The sequence below is a fragment of the Ammospiza nelsoni genome, chromosome 27, assembly GCF_027579445.1.
Source record: "Ammospiza nelsoni isolate bAmmNel1 chromosome 27, bAmmNel1.pri, whole genome shotgun sequence".
Classification (NCBI taxonomy): domain Eukaryota; kingdom Metazoa; phylum Chordata; class Aves; order Passeriformes; family Passerellidae; genus Ammospiza; species Ammospiza nelsoni.
The window spans coordinates 2,099,435-2,121,322 of NC_080659.1; the positions used below are offsets into that span (position 1 = coordinate 2,099,435).

General features: G+C 60.1%; 3 protein-coding genes across 3 annotated transcripts; 1 reads left to right on the plus strand and 2 right to left on the minus strand.

The window, feature by feature from the left end:
* Positions 1–1,721: 1,721 nt before the first annotated feature.
* Positions 1,722–8,187, minus strand: ABHD17A (abhydrolase domain containing 17A, depalmitoylase). Its single transcript, XM_059489925.1, has 5 exons — positions 8,102–8,187; positions 5,830–6,319; positions 4,346–4,540; positions 3,454–3,633; positions 1,722–2,632 (listed from the first exon to the last, which is right to left on the minus strand). The coding sequence occupies exons 2-5, from the start codon at positions 6,132–6,134 to the stop codon at positions 2,407–2,409; spliced, it is 906 nt and encodes a 301-aa protein (XP_059345908.1). The 5' UTR covers positions 6,135–6,319; positions 8,102–8,187; the 3' UTR covers positions 1,722–2,406.
* Positions 6,133–8,201, plus strand: LOC132084739 (uncharacterized). Its single transcript, XM_059489993.1, has 3 exons — positions 6,133–6,515; positions 7,311–7,605; positions 7,911–8,201. The coding sequence occupies exons 1-3, from the start codon at positions 6,133–6,135 to the stop codon at positions 8,199–8,201; spliced, it is 969 nt and encodes a 322-aa protein (XP_059345976.1).
* A 2,791-nt stretch (positions 8,202–10,992) lies between these two features.
* LOC132084469 (AN1-type zinc finger protein 5-like) lies at positions 10,993–20,484 on the minus strand. The gene is made up of 7 exons (XM_059489593.1): positions 20,360–20,484; positions 19,777–20,056; positions 18,548–18,721; positions 17,455–17,548; positions 16,533–16,651; positions 15,029–15,139; positions 10,993–13,362 (listed from the first exon to the last, which is right to left on the minus strand). The coding sequence occupies exons 3-7, from the start codon at positions 18,696–18,698 to the stop codon at positions 13,214–13,216; spliced, it is 624 nt and encodes a 207-aa protein (XP_059345576.1). The 5' UTR covers positions 18,699–18,721; positions 19,777–20,056; positions 20,360–20,484; the 3' UTR covers positions 10,993–13,213.
* Positions 20,485–21,888: the final 1,404 nt, after the last annotated feature.

The following is a 21,888-nucleotide window of genomic DNA, read 5'->3' on the forward strand; positions in this document are numbered from 1 at the left end:
TGTGATCCCAAAGGGGACAGAAGTGCTATCCCAGTGGCTCATGGCCCAGTCTGACCCCAGGTGGGGGTTCCTGTGCCCAGGACCCCCAGCCCATGCCCCTGAGGCCCCTGCAGCTCTCATGGGCTGAATGCTCCTCTGTCCCTCCCTGCTCCAGCTGCTGAGTGGGGATGGAGCCTCATCCTGGGCCAGATCCAGACCATGATCCCAGTCAGGGCTCCCCACCATGGAGGTGGGACCCAGCAATGTCCATCTCCATGGACTCCCATACTCCCAGCCTGCCTCTGGACTTTGGGGATCAGGCTGAACTTTCCTGACCTTTTGCCTTTGTTTTAGACTCAGACACAGGAAAAACAACCTCGAGCCACTTCAACATCCCCCCAAAGCCAAGGAGCTCTGAGCTATCCTGCTGGCGAGGCAGAGCTGGCCTGAAGCATCCGCAGCTCAACAGGAAACAGCAGCAGTAAGAGGATAAAAATACCCTGGGTGCACACAGAACGTCTCTGTGCCAGGATTAGGGAGCCCTGGGACAGTGGGGCCAGAGGGAGCTGGGCTGGGAGGCTTTGGCTTCCCACACACGTGTGAGCCCAAGGCTCCTAAACCACCTGGCCACTGCTGGGATGGGGATGGGGAAGGAAGGACTGGGGGATTGTGCAGGGAGAAGCCAGACATCCCAGCTCCTGGACCCCAAAATCCCCCTGGGAATGAGTGAGGCCCCCTCCAGAGCCACCCACTCCTCTCCCAGCTCCAGCACAGCCCCAGCACTAAGGAAGGCTCATCCCTCCTGCTCTGCTCCTGGGGGCAGAGGGATCTGTGGGGAGCAGGGGGTCCTGTGCCCCCCACCTCGACCCCCCAGCCCCAAACAATGGGTGCATTGGAGTGCTCAGAGCGTGGGGGTGCAGCAGCCCCCCCCGCCTGGCCCCTGAGCCCCTAAGGAGATTAAATCCCTCCTCACATGAGCCTGGCGGGCCCCAGGGCCTCTGTCGGGGACAGGACAGGGACAGGGAGGGGAAGGGCTCAGCAGTGTTTTGCTGTTTGGGCTGCGGCCAGGGATGTCCCAGGGGCAGGAAAACACACAGATAGGCAGCTCTTCCTGAGGTGGAAGAGCAGGCACTGTCCCAAAAATCACCAACCAGAGCCTCTACCCTTCCCTGGGGCAAATTTCCTGTGTGCTGGTGGGAGGACTGTGGGACACCCCTGCACCTGCCCCCACGGTCTGAGCACCCCCAGAATCACTGAGGTCCCCACACAGCTCTGGTCAGAACTGGGCATGGAGCAGGTCAAAAGTAAGGTTTCCTCTCCCAGGACCATCCCATGGACCCTAGAACCACCCTGTGTCCACCCTCGCTGTGCTGGCCTGGTACAGAGCAGGACATGGGGATGTCCCCCTTCCCCTGTGGCACACCCAGCCCCAGGAAGGCTGAGGCCATCCTCCACCTCTGCACCTGTGGGACCCCCTAATGACACAGGAGGGGGGAATGGGCTCCTGCTGTCCCCAAGTCCCACTGGACACAAAGAGCTTTGGTACCAGGGGCCAAGGGCATCTTCCCTGCTCCTGTTGGCACCTTGGGGTCACCCAGTCCCCAAAGGAGGGTGACAAGCACTGGGGACCTGGCCAAGGACAATCTTGGTAAGGTGCTGAACAGGGGGAAGGCTGAGGGGCTGGACACCCTGGGGCTGGCTCAGGAGCCCCCAGGGGTAGCCAGGGAAAGGGCACACACAGGTGAAACGTTAAACCTCTGCTCTTTATTTGCTGCCTGCCTCCCATGCCCCGAGGAGGTTTCCAGGGGTGACCTGAGCACCAGGAGTGCTCTGGGAAGGCCGAGCAGCCCAGACTGGAGGAGGTGTGGGGCAAGGGGGCACCTCCTCCATGCATCCCCATCGTCCCCGTGGGGACACGGCTCTGCCCCAGCCGGGGTGAACACCGGGCACGGCCAGCGCTGGGCCCGGGAAAGCTCCGTGGAGAGCAGGAACCGCCACCTCCCGTGTCCCAGGCACGGGGACACCGCGAGGGGCCGGCCCAGCCCCTCTCCAACTCGCCTTATTGCTATGGTCAGAGCAGCAGAGCGGCCGGGAGGGACTCGGGACGTCGCCGGTTTGGGAGAGGGGACGAGGACGTGTCTGAAGCCAAGGATCCACCCCCGGAGGGTGGGCTCATGTCTCTGGGGAGGGGCAAGGAGGGAGCTGCCGTCTCTGGCCAGTGATGCCAGCAGCGCCAGGCTGGCACCAGCAGGGAGGAGAGCTGTGCTCACATCTGAGAGCAAACACTGTCCATTGCAGGGCCTCCTGCCCTCTCCTGAGCCTGGAGCCGAGGCTGAGCAAACTCATTACAGCTCCAGCAGCAGGGACTGGGGAGAGCTACTGGGAGAACTGGAGAAACAAGCAGAACCCCCCTGCCTGTGGCCCTGGCTAGTTGCGTTGGCTGGCCAGCTCCTGGGAGATGAATTTCCGAAGGCGCTCGAGGTACTGGCTGTAGAGTTCAATGTCATTGTGCCCTGCCCCGTCCACCCACAGCGGCTCCACGGCCTTGGGGCAGCGCTCAAACAGCGCCAGGCCGTGCGAGAAGTCGATGACTTCGTCCTCTGTACCGTGGATGATGAGCACAGGAGAGGTGATTTTGGAGATCTTCTCGATGCTGTCAAAAAGGTGGATGGGGGAGAGAGGAGAGAGGGGGTGAGCACAGGGAATGAGACATTTCCACTCCTCCTGCCTCCAAAACATCCCCTGGGACAGGGACCAGGAAATTCTCTTTGATCGTGGCAGAGCACAGGGACAGGGAGGGACACAGAGCTTCTGCCAAGGAAAAGATCTGCCCCAGTGTGACAGACAAGGAGCAGACAGCAGTGACAACATCCCCGTGGGACCTCAGCAGGGCTGATGGGAACTGCAGCAGGACAGCCCTGCCCTGCTGAGCTCTGAGGAAGGGAAGCACAGGTCCCAGCCCATCACAAAGGCCATGTGAGGCCACCAGGATGCAGAGCGTGGGCTGGTGGCTCCAGCCACAGCTTCCGGCTCAGAGACTGTCCCTTGAGCCCCACGGGCCTGGCTGCAAGGGAGAGGCAAAGGAAAAGCTCAGCCTCTCAGCACCCCTCCTGAAATCTGAAGAGCAGGAAATACCCCAAGGAATTACTCTTGGGGGACAGAGGGGTCCCAGGGACACCCAGGGCTTGTGACACCTGACAGGGGCCAGCAGCACAGCCCCAAAGCTGGTGGGCAAAGTCACTGGGATGGGGTGACCAGGAGGTGATGGCACAGGGGAGTGGGGTACACACATGGCACGGGGAGGGGGCACAGTGACCCCAGGCAGGGCTACAACTCCCAGAGGGCCCCAAATACAGGGCAAGAAGATGCCAAAAGGGGATATTTAAACCTATCACAAAAAACGGTCCCCTGGCTGTAAGCTGCTCTGGGCACTGCCCCTCCAACCCCCCCATGCCCCCTGCCCAGGGCACTCACTTGGGGAAGGCATCGAACCAGTAGGTCTTCTTGGTGTCGGGGAAGGCGACGCGCATGCCGGAGGTGAGCGGGGAGTGCAGCACGATGGCCGCACACTCGTAGCGCGAGGCCAGGTCAACCGTGGGCACGGTGCCGATGCTCTGTCCGTACAAAATGATGTTCTCCGGGCTGATCCCATACCTGCATGGGACAGGGCAGCTCAGTGGGCAGGCAGAGGCAGCTCAGGGGTTACTCTGTGCTGGTCACTGCACCCACAAAGCTCCCGGCAGGTCTGGGGTCTGTCTGTCCCCCGATTCTCCCCAGCTCCTCATGGCTGGGCCCAGAGCAGCTCCCTGAGCTCCCAAAGGACCAGGGAGCAGCCAGGGCTGAGCTGCCAGCTGAGATCTGGGGGATGTCAAAGCTTTCCCTCACCAGGTCAGAGTTACAGGGTGTTCAGAGCCTGGACTGCAGCCAGTGGGGCAGCCCCAGCTCTGGATCACACCATGAACCAGGCCTGAGGAAGAGGAGGCAGAGCCTGGCATGGGGCTGCTCCCCAAGCCTGTCATGGGAACCAGAGCTGAGCTTGGCATGGGGCTGCACCCCAGGCCTGGCATGGGAACCAGAGCTGAGCCTGGCATAGGAACCAGAGCTGAGCCTGGCATAGGGCTGCATCCCAAGCCTGCCAGGGGAACCAGAGCCGAGCCTGGCACAGTGACACAGGAAGCACAGCTTGTGCCAAGGTCATGGCCCGCAGCATCCCTGCCCCTTGAATCCCCTGGCTGCTCCCTCTACAGTTTTCCAGCCACCCCTTCCTGTCTCCAGCAGCCCAGGGTTCCCCTCCTGGGTGTTTCCTGTTTTGCAGGCTGCTGAGCCCAGCGTTTTCCTGCAGGGTTTCCACGCTGTGCCCGCTCACCGCGTGCGCAGCGCCTGCCACGCGGCGTCGATGTCGGAGTAGAGGTTGCGCTCCGAGGGCCGGCCCGTGCTCACGCCGTAGCCGGAGTAGTCGTAGGAGAAGATGTTGCAGTTGATGCGCGTGCCCAGCCCGATGTAGAAGCTGCTCATCTGCCCCAGGTCCACGGCGTTGCCATGGGAGAAGAGCACCGTGTACCTGGGTGTGGGTATGGAATGTTAATCTGGGCTCTGCTGGAGCTCCAGCAACCAAACCCTGCACACAAAGGGCCAACACCCCTCCAGCCACCAAGGGAGCTCCTTGTGACACCCCCAGACCCTTCCCTGACAGAGCCAGGGGCTCACTCCCAGCAGGAACAGGCAGCTTGATGATTCTGTTGAAGTTTTTGAGTCTATTTTTGGTAAAAAGCTCAGGATTTGGGGCCGTTTGCCCAATGGGGATTTCAAGTAAGAATTCTGACAGCGGGTTTTTTCTCTCCTGAGCCTGGCAAGACACCAGATGCTGAGAGAGAAGTGAATTGTGGGAGTGACAAGGCACAAGAAATTTCCACCATAAGGGGAAAAACAATGTTAATCATAAAAATTAACACTAATAGCAGACTGATGAGAGCTTGGCTCCCTTCTGCCAGAGGGAGGGAGCAGGACTCACTCCCTGCTGAGCCCCTGCAGCTGGTCTGAGGGGTCTGTGGCCAGGCTGAGCCTCCAATCCTGACCTGGATGCCCAGGGAGCCCCAGATGGAGTCAGTGACAGGATGAGCTGGGGGAGGTCAGACAGCCAGCAGCACCTGATACCCCAGGTTTGGCAGGCCTGGTTCCCCCCAGCCCAGGTTCTCCCCTGCAGTCTGGGATACTGCTCCTTGAGGACCTGTTGTTGCTGGGAGGACATAGGAAAGGGGTCAGCTGGGGTGACATGGCCACCCTCTGCACCTGAACCCCCAAATTATGTCACTGCTCAGGGAGCAGCAGCCAAATACCCTCCTGGCAGTAGGAGGGGGTCTCCATCTCACACTCCAAGGTGCCAGTTCAGACCCATGGGAGTGACCAAACCCCTCCTGGCTTTCACTTCCATCACTGTTCCTTGAGGAATCAAATGTCCCTGTGAATTTGACTGAGCCAGGCTCTCCTGCCTGGCACATGGTCACCATGGGGAGAAGCAGCTGTTGCCGCCATCCTGGTGCCCCCAAGCTCCGTGCAAATACCTGGAGCATTGCATCACTGCCATGACACAGGGGCCTGTGAGACAGCCTGGGGAATCCCCACACCCCACAGCCTCAGCTTTGCCGCTGCTCCTGCTTTAACCCCACTGCCAGGGCGGCCAGACCGGTCCTGGGAGCGCAGCTCACCTGTCCCATTGGAGCCTCCAAAAGCCCGGGGCAGGGCCAGGCAGGGCCAGCTCCTCCAGCCAGGGGGAAGAGGGGCCAGGAGCCCCCAGGGCAGCCCCGGGGCAGCCCAGCAGAGCCCCAGCCGGCACACCCGCCCGTGACTCACCTGGCGCCGGGCACGCAGCGGACGTACATGCAGCCGACGCGGTTACCCCGGCTGCTCTTGGTGACGAACACCTCGATGTTGTCCAGCTCCCGCTGGGAGTACTGGAAATCCGCCCTGTCCTTCAGGTGCAGCTTCCAGCGGCCCGCGGCCCCGCGCAGGGAGCCGGTGCTGCCCACGGGCTCGGGCTCGGGCACCATGGCGTAGGTGGGCTCCGGGGGCAGGAAGGCCAGCTTGGCCGCGATGCGGCTGGGGCAGGGCGGGCAGCAGAAGAGGCAGCACAGTTGGCTGATCGACAGCCCGTTCATGGCTGAGGCGGGAGGGGAGGCGGCCGCGCCCGCAGCGAGGGAGGATCCCGATCCCACAGAGGCCGGCAACGACGCCCGGCCCGGAGACGCCCCGTCCTCAGCTGGCCCTGGGCACGGCTGGCGCCGGCCGAGCAGCGCGGGCCGGGGCTGCCGTGTCCATCTGTCCGTCCGGCGGCTGCGGGGGCCTGCGGGCAGGGCGGGGGATCTGAGGGCTCTGTCTGTCCCCTCTGTGACCACTCGTGTCCCCGCAGTGTCCCCCCGCGTTCCCTCCCTGCAGGCCCCCCGCAATCCGAGCTCCTGCCACACTCGGCAGCCCACGCGGAGGGGGCGAGGACGAGCGCGCATCCCACACACGCCACCCCCACGGCAGCCACACGGCTGGTGGGACAAAGGACGCGGCTCCCCCGGGGCCACCCAGGCGCTCGGGAGTGCCGAATCCCGAGGAAAAAGGGGAAAGGGGAGAGGAAGGGGGGAAGAGGAAGAAAAAAAAAGAAAGAAAAAAAAAAGGCAACTATTTTCTGCAAGTTTGGGCATAGGCTTGAGCTGAGGAATGTCAAACCAGCCCACACCCCGAGGAATTCGCTCCATCTGCTTCCGAAGGCCTGAGAAAGGGGAGGAAAGGGTGGAAGAGGGATATGGCACTGAGGCTGGGATTTGGCACTGAAATAAGCCAAAATACCGGGAGTGAAGGGATGCCCCGCGCCCCGGTGGGAGCCCCGTGACCACCCACAGCAGGGCCAGGCCGGTGTGACACCGGGCACGTGGCCGCCGTGTCCCTGCCGGGGCTGGCACTCCCGGGGCAGGACGGGGTGTCCGGTGGCACTACGGGCACTCACACCGCGTGTCACACTCGTGCCGTGTGCCCCGCACACGCTGGGACAAAGCCAGGCACCAGCTGGGGACAGCCCGCCGTGGGTGGCCAGCCCTGCCCGGCCCCTGCCCCGACCCACCGCACACACACCGACCCCACAGCCACCGAGGGGGGATCTCTGCTGTACTGAGCTCTGTGGGGCCCCCACCACGGACTGGTGGGGCTTCCCCCTACCCTAGCAGAAACGGGACCCTCACCCGGCACACCCTGACCGGGCTGTGGGACCCCCACCCTGACTGCAAACACGTTTCCTTCCATTGCCCGCTGCTGGCCTCCCCCCAGCACTGACCCTTCCCCCTCCCCAGCTGTGAGTTCTCCCCCTCGCTGTCCATTGTGCAGACAAGCATGGAGACCCCCCCCCCCCACACTGACCCCCCGACTGCTGTGGGCCCCAATCTCCTCTCTGATCACTGGGGGACGCCTGAGCAGTGGGACCCTTCCCCGATCACTGAGTGCGTGTCCCCCACAGCCCCACAGGACCCGATCCCCCCAGTGACCTCCTCGAGACCCCCCCTGACTATTGAGGGGGTCCCCGTGCGCCCCCACTGCCCCTGCCCTCACCGCCGGCTGCGGGACACGCCGCCCACCGGAGCCTCTCCCGCCCGCTGGGGGAGCTCACCCTGCCCGGCCTCTCCCCTCCCCTGCCCGCTGGGGGGTCCCGCACCCTCACTGACCGCCCCAACCCGACACTGACCACTGTATCCCCCATCACTGACCGTATCTCCCCCTCGCCGACCACTGCGTCCCCCCCTTCACTGACCACTCTGCCCACCCCTCACTGACCACCGTCTCCCCCCCACACTGCCCACTACTTACCGCCCTCACTGACCACTGTCTCCCCCCAACACTGACCACTCCGTCCCCCCCTCACTGACCACTGTGTCCCCCCCACCGTGCCCCCCCAGACTGACCACTGCGTCCCCTCCTCACCGACCAGCGCGGCCTCCCCCGCGTGCCGGGGCCTCCCCTCCCTCTGGCCGCGCTGGGGACCCCCACCAACACACCGTGACCGCCTCACCGCCGGGCTCCGCTCCCGGCAGGCCTCCCCCGGCCCGTGTGCCGGTCCCCGGCCCGTGCGGCCGTGCCCACCCGGTACCTGCTCATCCTCCCGGCCCCGCTCGCCGCTGCCCGAGGCCCCGCGGCCGTTGCGGCCTCCCAGGCGGGGGCGGCGCTGGCCCCGCCCCGACCGGACGTGACGCCATCGTCGCGCGCCCGTTGCCATGGGAACAGCGCGGCCGCCTCATGGCGGGGATGCGGCGCGGCCTCTGCTCGGCCCCTGGAGCCCAAAATCCCAAATGGATCCCAAAATCCCAAATGGATCCCAAAATCCCAAATAGATCCCAAAAGGGACCCGGAGATCATCCAGGCCGGCCTTGGGCACCTGGAGCACCTGGAATGTCTCCGGAGAGGGAGACTCCACCGCCTCCCTGGGCGGCTGCTCAGTGCTCTGCCACCCGCAGTGTAAAAAAGCTTTTCCTCACGTTGAGGTGGAACTTGTGGTTTAATTTAATTTATGGCCATTGCACCACTGGAAGGGGTCTGGCACTCACGTTGGAGATATTTAGGTGGATTGGTGAGATCTCCTCTTGTTGGACAATATACCAAGTTTAAAATTTTTATTTCCTAACTTCAGCCACGTTTGTTCGCCTTTGCCCCGGGGGAAGGGAACGGCAGTTTCCCTCCAAAGCATTGCTCCACCAGGAACAATGAGATCGGCATCACAGGGGCCGAGAGATACACGAGAGATAAGGGCCATCAAGGGCCATTGGCGGAACATCAGCGAACATCTACCCCAAATTAGGAGTGAAGACCTAATTAACATCAGAGGCGAGGAAATCCGTATCCAGTAGGAAACCAAATACTAAGAACTGCGCAACTCAGGACCAATGAACATTAAACCGATGGATTTCTATGGGTTTGGGACTGTATAAAATTTGACAAAAACTGAGAAGTTTGAAAAAAAGTCATGGAGTGCGGTCCCCTGCGGATGAAGGGCAGCGGGGGAGCCCTGGGGGCCGGCAAGTGGGAGAAGGAGGAGAAAGAGAAAGCCCCGATGCCGGAGCAGATCACGGGCAGCGAGGAGGAGGAGGACCAGGTGGAGGACGAGGAGGAGGAGGACGAGGAAGAGGAGGATGAGGATGAGGATGACGAGGAGGAGGACGAGGAGGAGGAGGAGGATGACGAGGATGAGGAGGACGAGGACCAGGAGGAGGAGGACGAGGAGGAGGAGGATGAGGACGAGGAGGAGGAGGACACAGAGGAAGAGGATGAGGAAGAGGATGACGAGGAGGAGGAGGACGAGGGGGATGAGGAAGAGGACGAGGAGGATGAGGAAGAGGACCAGGAGGAAGAGGAGGAGGAAGAGGATGAGGAGGAGGATGAGGAGGACGAGGAGAAGGACGACGATGAGGAGGAGAACGAGGATGAGGAAGAGGAGGAGGAGGATGACGAGGATGAGGAGGACGAGGACCAGGAGGAGGAGGAGGACAAGGATGAGGAGGACGATGATGAGGAGGAGGATGAGAATGAGGAGGAGAATGAGGAGGACGAGGACCAGGAGGATGAGGAGGAGGAGGATGACGAGGATGAGGATGACGAGGAGGACGACAAAGAGGAGGACGAGGACCAGGAGGAGGAGGACGAGGACAGCTGGACAAGCGCACACTGGCTCAGATGGCCTTGGAGAAGATGCAGGAGAAGCGGCCAATGAGGGGATCCTGAAGAAAGCCGAAAACCCGCAAGCAGCGAGTGGAGGAGTTCAGCGGCACTTGGATATTCTGATCAGCACTGCGACATCCCAAAGGCAGCTGGACTCCATGAACGGGCTGCTCGTCACTGCTCTGCAGCTGGGGTTGCTTTGTATCGATGTAAACCTGCCTGTTCTCCATATTGTTATACTCCCAAATGTGACTTCGGAGTTTTGTGACTTTAAACTGTCTTATTTTTATAGTCTTTTTTAAAAAAACCAAACATCCAACACTCTCTGTCTTTTCTGGATTAACCAAGCCCAGCTCCCGTGGTCTCTCCTCATCAAAGAGAAGCTCCAGACCCCAAATCATCTCTGGAGCCTCCACTGTAGCTCCTTGTCCTTCTTGTCCCAGAACTGGACAGAGCACCCCAGATGTGCCCCCCAAGCAGAGGGGCAGGGTCCCAGTGTCCCCCTGGCCCCAGGACACTCTGCTGGCTCAGTTTGCCATCCCCCAGCACCCCCAGGTTCCTCTCTGCAGAGCTGCTCTCCATGGGTCACTCCCAGCCCGTGCTGGCCCCTGGGGGGTCTACAAGGACTCTACACTTGCCCTTGTTGACCCCCCCAGGTTTGCCCCCACCCAGCCCCTCAGGGTCCCTCTGGATGGCAGCAGGGCCTGCAGGTGGATCGGTCACTCCCCTGCTCTGAATCACTGTGAAACCCGATCAGGATCTGATCTGTCCCTCAGCAGAGGGGCTGGAGGAGGTTCTGATGCCTCGGGACAGCAATGGGGACAGGGGGCTCTGCTGTGCCCACCAGGCCCTCGGAGCTCTGCCTTCATCCAGGCCCTCCCTCCTGGCCATCCTCCCCCATTTCCCGTGTGTCTCCCCACAGAGATGTCACCAAGCCAAGCCTTGCTGAGGTCAGTCCCGGTGCCACACACACCCCAAATGCCCCACGTGGATATGGGGAAGGGGAGGCTTTGCTGTCCCAAACCCCCTTTCCTGCCCCAAGGGGTGACAGCACACAAGAGGGAACCCAGGAGAACCTCAGAGCCCCTCAAACCCAGCCAGGGCTTCCTGCTCATCCAGACTTGTCAGGGTTGCAGTGACCTCTGGGGATCACCCAGCCCAGCCCCTGGTGGGTTTGAGATGTGGGGGTGCAGGTCTGATCCCCAGCCAGCTCCAGGTACTGTCAGTGATCATCTACAGGTAAACTGAGGCACAGAGCCCCAGAGCCACCCCAGAAGAGCCAAGCCAAGCCCCACAGACATCCCTGCCTGAAACAGAGCACCCACAGCATCCAAGCAAACTAGACTGTGTTGTATTTACACTCATGGACAGGGAGGGAGAACAGGGAAAGGGATGGTGCTGGAGAAGCAGGTGGCTGTGGGCTTTCCCAAGGGATCCATGGGAGCTGCTGCACTTCCCTGGCGCTGGTGGCTGCAATTCCTGCATCCCCCGAGGCTGAGGGATCATCCTCAGCCAAAAGCTCAGTGGCAAACCCAGCCTGGCCACGCACCAGCTCCAGCTCCCAGGTGTGTGCAGGGCTGCAGCCACTTGCCTGCCCCAGACATGATGTCAATGTTATCCAGAAGGAAAAACCTGAGGAAAAGGCTGGTGAGAGGCAGCCTCACTCCTCTCAGTGCTGGAGGGGTGTTTGCAGCAGTTTGGGAGGTTCAGATGCTGCTGGCAGCTGGCACAGAGCACACACTGCTTTGGCTGGAGCAGACTGCAGACACCAAACACTCAGAGGGATCCCCCAGCAGCACCTGGGCAGAACTGCCACAGGGAGGGCAGGAAAACAGCCCCTGGAAGGAAGGAGCTGCTGAGATCTCCCCCAGCTGGGACCTGCAGCTCTGCTGACACCGAGGGAAAGCTTCCAAAGCGTGGGATGGCCAGCAGAGTGGGACAGAGGCTGCTGCTTGTCCCCTGGGACACAGCCGGGTTTCTCTGCAAGAGAGCCAGAGCCCCATGGCCACAGCCCCGCTCCTGGTGTTCCCAGGAATCCCCTGGGCATGGCAGAGGCTGTGGCTGTGCCCCAGGAGCCTCTGCCTGCCTTGTGCTGCATCCCAACAGAGCCCTCCAGGTGCCCTTTCTGCAGTGGTACTAAGTGGCATTTGGTTTTTCCTACACCTCCCTTCCTGTGTGAGTGTGTGCACCCCCAGAGCCTTCCAAGTGGCTTTGGGGTTCTTGAGGCCTCTGAGGATGTTCACTGTACCCCAAAGTTCTCCTTCTGCCTTCCCTTGCACCCCAGAGCCCTCCCTGGGCCTTCCAGCACCTCAGAGAATTCTCTCAGTGAGCCCAGAGCCCTCCAAGCACCTCTCCCTGCTCCCTGGGTCTCTCCATGGGCATTTCTGAGCCCCCACCTGGACCTCTGGGCACCCTGGGACCTTCCTTATGACTCTCCCTGTGCCCCAGTTCCCTCTGTCTGGCTTGCAGAGCATCTCCTGGGGACCTGGCCCTGCCTCTCAGCCCACAGGGAGGGAGGAGGCAGAGGAGGGCGGCTGGGTGGGCTCCCTGAGCTCTCCCCAATGCCAGCATGGCCCACATGGGAGGAGGGGACCCCACTGTCACCTGGATGCAGGGACAGGTCCAGAAGCAGAGGTGTGGGGACCTGAGCTTTGTGCACAACCCTGATGAGAGCGACTTGTGTAAGGCAGAAGGCAGGGAGAGAGGAGAGAAGAGAGAGGGGAGAGGAGAGAGGAGAGAGAGGAGAGCAGGCACAGGCAGCACTGAGGGACACACACCTTGCTGGGAAAGCAGCCGGGGTTATCCAGGGGTGCTGGAGCAGGAGGCTGGAGCAGGGGTGTCCCTGCCTCCCTCCCTGTGGGGAGAGGCACAAGGCAGCCAGCAGAACCTTCTGGAAGGTCCTGCCCTGCCCACCTCACTTCAAGCCACAAAATCTCTTCCCTGTGCCAGCATCACTGCTCAGCTCCCTTGGTGCTTCTCCAACAGCATCAACAGAGGGCGGGGAGAGGGGTGTGGGGTGCTGGAACTACAGAATCAACTTCTCTGCATGGGAGAGCAAACACCTCCCGGGGAGCAGACGGCAGCCTGGCTGCCAGGATCCCCCAGCTCCCGGGGCTGCAGGCAGAGGGACAGAGCCCAGGCTGCTCAGGGACTGCGGCCACAAGCCCTGGGTGGTTTGCAGGACTCGGAGTCGCTGGGAAGGGAAAGGCTGAGCCCGGCTGAGCCCGGCTCTTCCCACCGTGCCCAGCAAGAGGCGAGTGCGAAGGTCTCAGAGCCAGAGCAGCGGGGCAGGACGGTCCCTTTTCCTTTGGGAAGCTGGTTGAGAACACATCAGCTGAGCTGTGGCTGTCGGGCAGGCAGGGAGGGAGAGGAGGAACACAAGTGGCTGCCGGAGGCGCGAGGAGGCCCCGTGTCCAGGTGCCGGCTTGTGTGCGCTGCCGGAGCCACCCTCGCACCGCCGCGGGGGCTGGGAGGAGGAGGAGGAGGAAGGCTGGGAGGAAGGGGAGGAGCACCAGGCAGCCTGGCTGCAGTTCGAGCTGCTCGGACCCCTTCACAACTTCTGGATCTTCTCGGCGATAACGATGGGGTTTTCCTTGCGGATCTTCTCAGCAGCTTCTGCCTTGTAGTCGTAGGGGCAGGCGTGCATGTCAGAGTACCGGTGAATGGCACAGAACAGGTTCCCGCAGCGGCAGTCGAAGCCTGAGGGGAGGAAGAGCAGAGACAAAGCAACATCAGACCCCATCCAGCTGGGCAGGAAGGCAGCAGGGCCTGGCTCCTTCCTGCCATGCCAGGAAATGCCACCAATGCAGAGAGAGGGCCAAGGGAAGGGGGGCTGCAGCTCCCCACAGGCCAAAGGGACTCTTCATTCATGGGTGGCTCTTGGCTTTGCTCTGGCCCAGGAGCTCTGTGTGCTTTGGGCAGCCCCAGCTGTCACATGGTGGGAAAGGCTCCCAGAGCAGCTGCTGTCCACATTTCCCGGGGACAAGGGACGAGCCAGGCACTGCACAGTGCCAGACTGTTAATCCAGACCAGGCTCCCCAGGCAGCCCGAGCTGGAGCTGAGCCCTCCAAGCCAGCCCAGCTCCCCAGGGTCACACAGCAGCAGCTGGGCTGACCAGCAGCAAGCAGCAGAGCTGTCACCACCATAGGATCACGTCTGAGCTACTTAGGCTTCAGAATTCCCAGTTTAGTCACTTCACTCAGGGACAATGCTCAGAGTGCTACCATTAACACAGCACACTGGGAAAGCAAGGCAGGGGATGTGCTGCAGGACAGCAGGGAATCCATCCTCTGTCCCTTCATGTTTTTCCAGCTATAGGCCCACAAACACCTTGCTCCAAGGTGCCAGTTTACTCCTGGTTTAGAAAAATAATTTTATCCTAAATGCCCTGAATTCACAGGAGTACTCTGTAAATTGAATCCTAAAGAAGAGAACTTCTCATAGTTTAAAGGAAACCCTCATCCAGGAAAACAATCCTCTCTGCAACCTGAAGACTGGGCAGAGAGCACCCAGCCCAGATCCCCATTTATAAACCCACCCCTATTCTAGGACAGTGCCCATGGATTTCCAGGCAAGCTCAGGTTCAAACTTTCCAGTCTAGACTTGGCCAAAGCCTCTTATATCCATGAAAACAGCCTGCTGGATGCCCCAAGCAGGCCACAGAAGCAAGTGCTCTGCCAGAATAGCATGACCTGCACAGCTCCAGAGTTAACTTTCTTCCAGAGAAGCACTAAATGCCAGAGATAATTTAGGGGAATGATGTTTTTATTAACAAACCACAGCCAAATTAATTGCTTCACTTTCCAGAAGCTGTTTTCCCATTGATAGCAGTGCCCTGACACCATCCCAGCACTTCTCTCTCCAGCTTTACAGGCTGCATGCTGAGAGCCATCCTGCTCTCAGGAAGCTAACAGTGGAAATCAGGCAGCATTAACAAATGGGATGAGTCTTGGAGAGGGATTTTCCATTTGGGTCTAGCTCAGTTCATGTCACTGTTACGAAAGCTTTACCACAGACCTGACCGGGAGCGGATTCCGATCCACAGCAAGCTCTGCCTTCCTCTACAGCAGCTTCTGCCAAGAAGCAGGAACAACCAAGAGGTGCTGCTGCATCCAACCCTGCTCCCAAGGGCTGCCAGGACCCTGGCAGTGAGTGGGATGCTCCCAGGCTGCTGCCTCAGCCAGTGCTGCTGCAGGTCAGAGCTCTCCTCCCTCCTCTCCTGCAGCACCACAGCTCCAGGATGGATTTGGGGGGAACCTCCATCCTCTGACCCTCCAAACCCAGCAGCACCACAGCACTGTGCTCACAGGGCTCTCACTCTGGGCTGCCTGGGGCACAGGGAAGCTTTCCAGAGGCAGGCACTCACCAGTCAGCCCAATCTTCTTCCGGCAGGTGAAGCAGCGATTCTTCTTTGGTTTCGGTTTTTCCGAAGCCGTCTTGCCCTCAGCCGTGTTCTGGGATATCTCAAGCAGGGTACCTGAAACAGAGGCAAGAGTTTTGCTGCCTTTCTTGATAAACCAAATATTCATTTTATTATAGGAGCTGCTTGAGGCTCTGATGACTCTTTGTGTGCCCTGGCTGTCATACCACAAACTGTGAGATTTGCCTTGTTCCACTGAGATCTCCACCTCACAGCTTTCTCTCTGTTTCAAATGCCTTAAATCCAAAGCTGAATTGGCCACTGGACAGTGACTGGATAGTCACTACAGCTCAGCTGCTGTACAGCAACACAGCTGTCAGCTGAGCCCACAGTTAATCTTCGCAGGGAGAAAAAAAATTAACCCCTTGTAAGTACTACTAATTATTTTTGCTGACTCTTATGTAAGTGTTCCCCAAATGTAGGTCTTAGAATGCTTTACACAGATATCCATCACTGCCTCTAATCTACCAAAGGGAAAACTGAGCTCTGAAAGCCAGATTGTTAAAGGTCATTGATGCTTAGCAGGATTTCCTCCAGTACCTAAGCAGGTTAGAGAAGTCAACAGGAGGGAGGAGCTCCAACTGCTCCTTGGAGCACCTGTGGTGCAGGCTGCTCTGAGGAGACAAAACAGAGACAGCTTTGTGGAGCTTACCCTAAACAGCCTCCTAAAAGTTACACAGGCAGATGAAAGGGGCAGGCTCTCCCAAGCCTCTTTTTAACAGCCTCTCACCTGCCTGTTGTAAATTGCCCCCTGGGCTTGCAGGCAAGCAGAGATTACCTAACCCACAATGCCCAGCCATGTGTGGTGACTAGAGCCTGGCTTTTTAGCAACCAACAGCTCCCGGGCTTTTTTAGCTTTCAATGCAAAAGCTGTCAGCTGAGCAAAGGAGGGTGTCTGCATGCACATCACCTGCTCATGGCATCAGCTGGAGGATGTGCCACACTGGGCAGTGCCTCTGCCGCTCCTCCCTGTGTAACGCCCCCCGAGGGACAGCTCCCCCACCACACAGGGTGACAACAGCAGGCCTCCAGTACCCCCAGGCACTGCCACAAAGGAGTCACCTCTCTGCAAGGCTGGGATGGATCCCTCTCCCTGCCTCCCCCTCGGGAGCTGGCAGGGGAGTGCCGGCAGCGTCAGGCTGTGGGACGCTCCGGGCTCGCTGCCATGCGCTGGGAGAGGCGTCATGGAAGATTATCCTCCTGCCAGCCACTCCAGGGCTGGCAGCCACTCAGCCCTCAGACCACAGAGCAATCTCTATCAGCCTGCCCTCGAGCACTGCATTTGCTCTCCTCCCTGTCACCAAAATAAGTTTCCTCCTCAGCTCTCAGGTGTGTCTTTACTGCCGGGAGGGGACACACCCCCAGGCTCAGCAGCTGTCCCTGCTGCTCCAATGGACTCCTGAGCTCAGTGGCTCTCAGATCTGTGCAAAGGACAAACCAACCACCCTACCTGATGAGGAAGAAGCCGATGAGGCTTCATCTGTCTTGCTGAATTCCTCTGTCTCGTTGCTGGTTTCCTCTCTGGATATGCTCATGGCTGTCATCTGATGGGTCACAGGAGTCTGAGCGCTGGGAGCATGTGCAGCAGACAAACAAGAAGAGAAAACACAAGTATTTTCATTCGATAGACAGTTAGTTATGTGGGAGAGACCTTCAGCCCATAAAGTTTATTTCCTTATATTCAAAAGTAGGTCAGGAGCACAGCAGGTCAATTCCCCTTGAGATCGGGGATCAAAGTTCTTTATAGACATAGATGGAATGAATCTGTGATGATCTCAGTTTCCTTTTGCACCCAATTACATCTCAAAGACAAGGCAAAAGCCTATCCAAACAAGTCCAGGGGGAGAAAAACACAGTTATGAGTCAGGGCTGTAATGTGATGGTAGAGCTCAGTGCAGCTCTGTCCTCCTCCCCATCAAACAGGCCCAAGGTCTCTAATCCTGCTGTCACAGCTTCCAGACTGGGTCACCAGCAGGTGCTTTCACTTAGAATCACACGACATTCTGAGCTGATGATCCTCGTGACCTTTCCAAGTCCAACTCTTGGCCCTGGACAGGAAAACCCCAAAAATCCCAATACCTGTGACTGAGCAGAAACTGAACAGTTGAACAGAGCCAGGGACAAACAAGGTGCACTGGCTCCAGGAGAACCAAGATAATTTACTACCAACCCTCTGATACCTCACTCTACACATCAGACATCAACAGCAGCAGATTGAGGGACATTTCAATCTTCCAAATAAACCAGAGTCATAACACAAAGTCTGACCCAGCCTGTTCACAGTCATATAAAGGATAACAGCCTGTCCCTTGTGTTCCAGAGCTGGATTTCAGCAGGGTTTAGATCCCCTCCCCTGCAGACTCTGCCCCTACCTGGCTTTTGCATCCTCAGGTGTGGAGTCTCCCTCTGCACACTGTCCTGCAATGGCCTCGGGGGCCATGGGGCTGCTGCTGGGACCACTGGGTGCTGTGAGACAAGAGCAGGCTTGGTCAGATCTCTGGGCAGTACCAGCCAGTTCCTCAGGTGCTGGACAGTCAAGGAGAAAGCAGAACAAGCACTTCCAGCAGGCCTTACACTCCTGTTCCACACTGGAGCTGGGAGAGCACACCCCTGTTGGGATCACTCCCATATCCCTGTTCCTACTCCAAATTTGTGCCAAATTTGGGACTCTGTGGGACACCAGGGCTGTCTGGATCTTGAACCCAATGGCACTTTGTAACTTCTCCAAGGTGTAAAAACCAGATCCTCATCTGCTGAAAGGAACAGGCTTCAACAGACACATATGGGTTTGTGTCAGCTGAGGATCTAAGCTGGGGTCTTAGGAAGAGCCTTTGTCAGGAAAAGTCATGTTCCTGAGCATATTTTGTGTGGGTGACTCAAGGGAAGCCATGATGAATTCCATGACTCCCAGGAATAAACTGTGGAAGAACTCTCAGAGGCATTTCTCACTCTGTACGTGTGGTACTGCACAAACCCCCAGCAAAAGAAATCCCTGCTCACATTTGCAGAGAGCATCCTTCCCCTGCTCCCATCCCAAGTGCAGGAAACAAACCTTGTAAGTCATGGCTTTTAGATATCACACTGTTAAGATAAGAATATGATAAAAATAGGCCAAATAAAACTTCATTGTGAGGCTTTGTCATGGTTCCCAGCAGTCAGCACCTCATCAGGGAGCAGGAAATAGCTGAAAGCTGGGATCACCATTAGCACATGTGAAATTCTACAGTTTACTGGGAGGTGCTGGCTGGCATGGGGCTTCACAAACTGGTGAGACTGGGAAGAAAGCAAGTGCCCCTCCTGACAGGGAACAGAAGTGCTTGAGGGCTTGGGTCCTTGGGTATCCATAGAAAGGGAAAGATGATTTTTCTAGGAGGGGGTAAATCTGCTCGTGGCCAAAAAGTTGATTGAACACAGTTTGGACCCAGACACCCATTTAGGACAGATTTCCAAGAAAAAATCCTCTACCTGGAGGGCTTATCCGGTCACTGCTCTGCTGCCTCTGCAGGAACTCCTTGTAGCACACGGAGCACATGCCGTTGGTCCGGGGGCTGCCGTAGAAGCCGCAGCCCGTGGTGCACAGCAGAGGCACCTGCGTCTGGTTGGTCTCCTGAGCCATCCTCGCCCCTCCGAGGCACCGAGCTGCAGCCAGCAATCACAAATAAACAGCTGTGAGGGCCTGAGCACCCGGGCATTGTGTGCTGCAGCTGATCAGGAAGGAGCACAAAGGATCCCAAGAGAGCCGGGTTCCTGCACGTGCACAACCACACCAGGCCCCCAGACCCTCGAGCACTCAGGGTTCCTAAAATCCATGTCCTGGGGCCCTAAGTCACCCAGAGCTACCCAGAGCCAGACTGCAAATCCAACAGGAACTGGCTCCCAGCTCTCCCTGCTGCACCACGAGGCTCCCTAAACTCCCGGTGACACACGAGCACGTCAGACCCCAACAATCCGCTCTGCACCGGTACCAAATGTGCCCCCACAGCACTGCTGATGCCCCCCCCGAACACCCACACCTCACACGCCCAGTGCAGGCCCAGTCAGTCACATTTTGGTTTTCATTTCGAGCCTGGTTTAGTTTTTTTAATTCTCAGGAAGATGACGCAAGCGATGCAGAAAGAACCCACTGACGCTCTGCTCTGACATACGTGGGTAAGGGGGATGTTAGCATGATTAGGCTGGAAATAAAGATAAGGTTTTCTTTCCAGCAGTAAGATGTGATTCCAGAACACCTTCCCAGGGAAAACAGCTGACACGCTGAAACCTAATTTTAAATTTAATCTTAATAATTTCTCTCTGGATCACATGCAGTTACCTCCAACCCCAGGAACCGGCCCCTTCCAGCCACACACGGTGTAGCATTTACAGGGCCAAACCCACCACAGTGCTCCAAATGAGAACCATGAGGCACAAACAAAAACCACACACAATTCCAATGTGTGTGGACAACGTGGCTGCAGCCAGTCCAACTCTGACACAGAACAAGGGGAGAGGATGTGCGCAGGACCGTGGTGGGTGCGGGGGGCTCCAGCTCGGGCACAAAGCCACGGCGTTGGTACCAGGAGCTCCCAGCAGTGCTGCCTTTGTGGGGTGCATGAAGCACCCACGACCTCCCAGCCAGCCCTGCCGCTTCCCTTCCTGCTCCTACAAAACTTGCCTCACCGAGGGAATAAACAAGAAAAACACGAAACCATTACCCTGCCAGGAGCGCTCCCGTGGGACGGAACCGGATCACCTCTGGTTTATCCCTCCTTGTCCTCAGCTGGGGGATGCGGGTTTCGGCTCCGCACCCGGGGGTCCCCCGCAGAGCTCAGACCAGCGCTCCCATGGCCACACCGGGACCCTCCCGGCCCGAACCGGCCTCTCCTCGGGCACTCGCAGCCAGGGCAGCCCCGGCAGCCGCGGATCCCTCGGGGGTCCCGGCCGGCGCCCGCTGCCACACGGACAAACCTCGGGCAGCTGTTGTCGATCGAGTCCCTGCGGAGAGAAGGGGCCGCGGGCTCAGCCCTCCCCGAGCGCCGCACGGCCCAGCCGGCCGGACGGGCCGAGCCGCGGCCCCCGCCGTGCCCGGGCGGCCCGGGGCTGCCGGGACCCCCCGTCCGGCCGGGGAGAGACCCCCGCCCGCCCCCTTCCGCGGCCGGCCCCGGCCCGCCGCCCCCGCCCGCCGCGGCCGGGCCCCGCGGCCCGCTCCCGGCCCGCGGCGCTAATCGAGGCCGAGGCTGCGCGGCCTGCGCGGAGCGGGAGCCCCGGGCCGGGCCCCGCTGGCCGGGCCCCACTCACCGGCGGCGGAGGAGGGCGGGCGGCCCCGGGCCGGGCCGGGCCGGCCCCGGGAGGCTCAGGCGGGCGGCGGGCAGGGAGCGCTGCCGGGAAACATGGCGGGCGCGGGCCCCGAGCGCCTCCCCCGGGGAGGGCCCGGGACGGGGGGGACGGGACGGGGGGGACGCGAGGCCTGGGACGGGCCCGGGGGTGTCGGAGCGAGCCGGGGACAGGGCAGGGGGCTGCGACAGACCCCGGGGACACGGACGGGGCGCAGGGCAGGGGCTGGGGTGTGGGTGTGCTCGGCAATAGCGGAGCGGGCTGTGACCCCCCGGCTGTGGGAATAGGAGTGTGGATGGGCTCCGGGAATAGCGGGGAGGGGGCTGTGAGCCCTGGTTGTGGGGACAGGAGTGTCAGTGGGCTCCGGGAATAGCGGGGAGCACTGTTAGCCCTCCCTTCCTCGGCCATAGGGGCACAGGGCAGGGGCTGGGGTATGGGTGTGCTTCAGCAATGGAGGCGAGGGCTGTGACCCCCTGGTTACAGGGATTGCGGTGTACGTGTGCCCTGACTGTAGGGGAGGGAGCTCTGACCCCCTTGGCTCTAGGACCGGGGTTACAGATGTGCCCCATCTGTAGCTGAGGGGCTGAGACCCTCATGTGGGTGTGTGGGGCGGGACACAGCCCGCTCCCATGCAGAGAGAGGGGTCACAATCAGAGCCAGGCTGTAGGAAGGAGGGTGAGACCCTTGTCCCTTGAGTTTCAGGGGCTGGGACACAGATATTGCATGGCTGTAGAGGCTGGGGCACTGTGGGGACTTCAGCTGCAGGGCAGGGGACTCGGGACATGGCTGTTACCGCTGGGGAAGAGCGTGGACAGCACCCTGCTCACACCTCATCCATAGGGGAGGAATGCCAGCTCTGCCCCAGAGGCAGGAGAGGGGCTGAGAACCCCGCTCTGAGGTCTGGGGCCGTACACCATCCATAGTGTGAGTGGGATGCTCCAGGAGCCTCCAGCTGCAAGGGATTCCCAGCTACAAACTGTTCCTGCTGCTCTTCAGCAAGCACTGAAAGTGCTTCAGTCAAAGCTTTGCTCACGGGGCCCATTCCCTCCTAAACTCGTGTGCCCAGCCCTGCGTGCAGGACTCCCCTCCGAGCCCGTGTGTCCCTGCTGGGCTCCAGGACTCTCCTCCAAGCCTTTGCCGGGGGTCCGGCCCTCCCCACTGCCATTGCCATGGGGGCAGACTCCGCAGGAGAAAACACCCGCTCCCAGCTCTGCTGGGGAGCACCGAGCAGCAGAACCCCCGGGAAGCCGGGACCAAGCTCTGCTCGTGATCTCCCCAGCACCTCCCTGCCCCAAGCCCCGCAAAGATCCGTGCCCTGAGCTCCGGCGGGGCTCGGCCCGGGTTCGGTTCGAAGAGAGGCGCGGGCCGGGCTCCGCTCCGGGGGTGCCTTAGGGAGCCTTGGGGCACGCAAAGCTCCCTGCGGGGACAGGCTGGGACATTGCCGGTGACACCAGCCCGGGCCGGGAGAGCGGCCACCAGGTGGCACCTGGAAC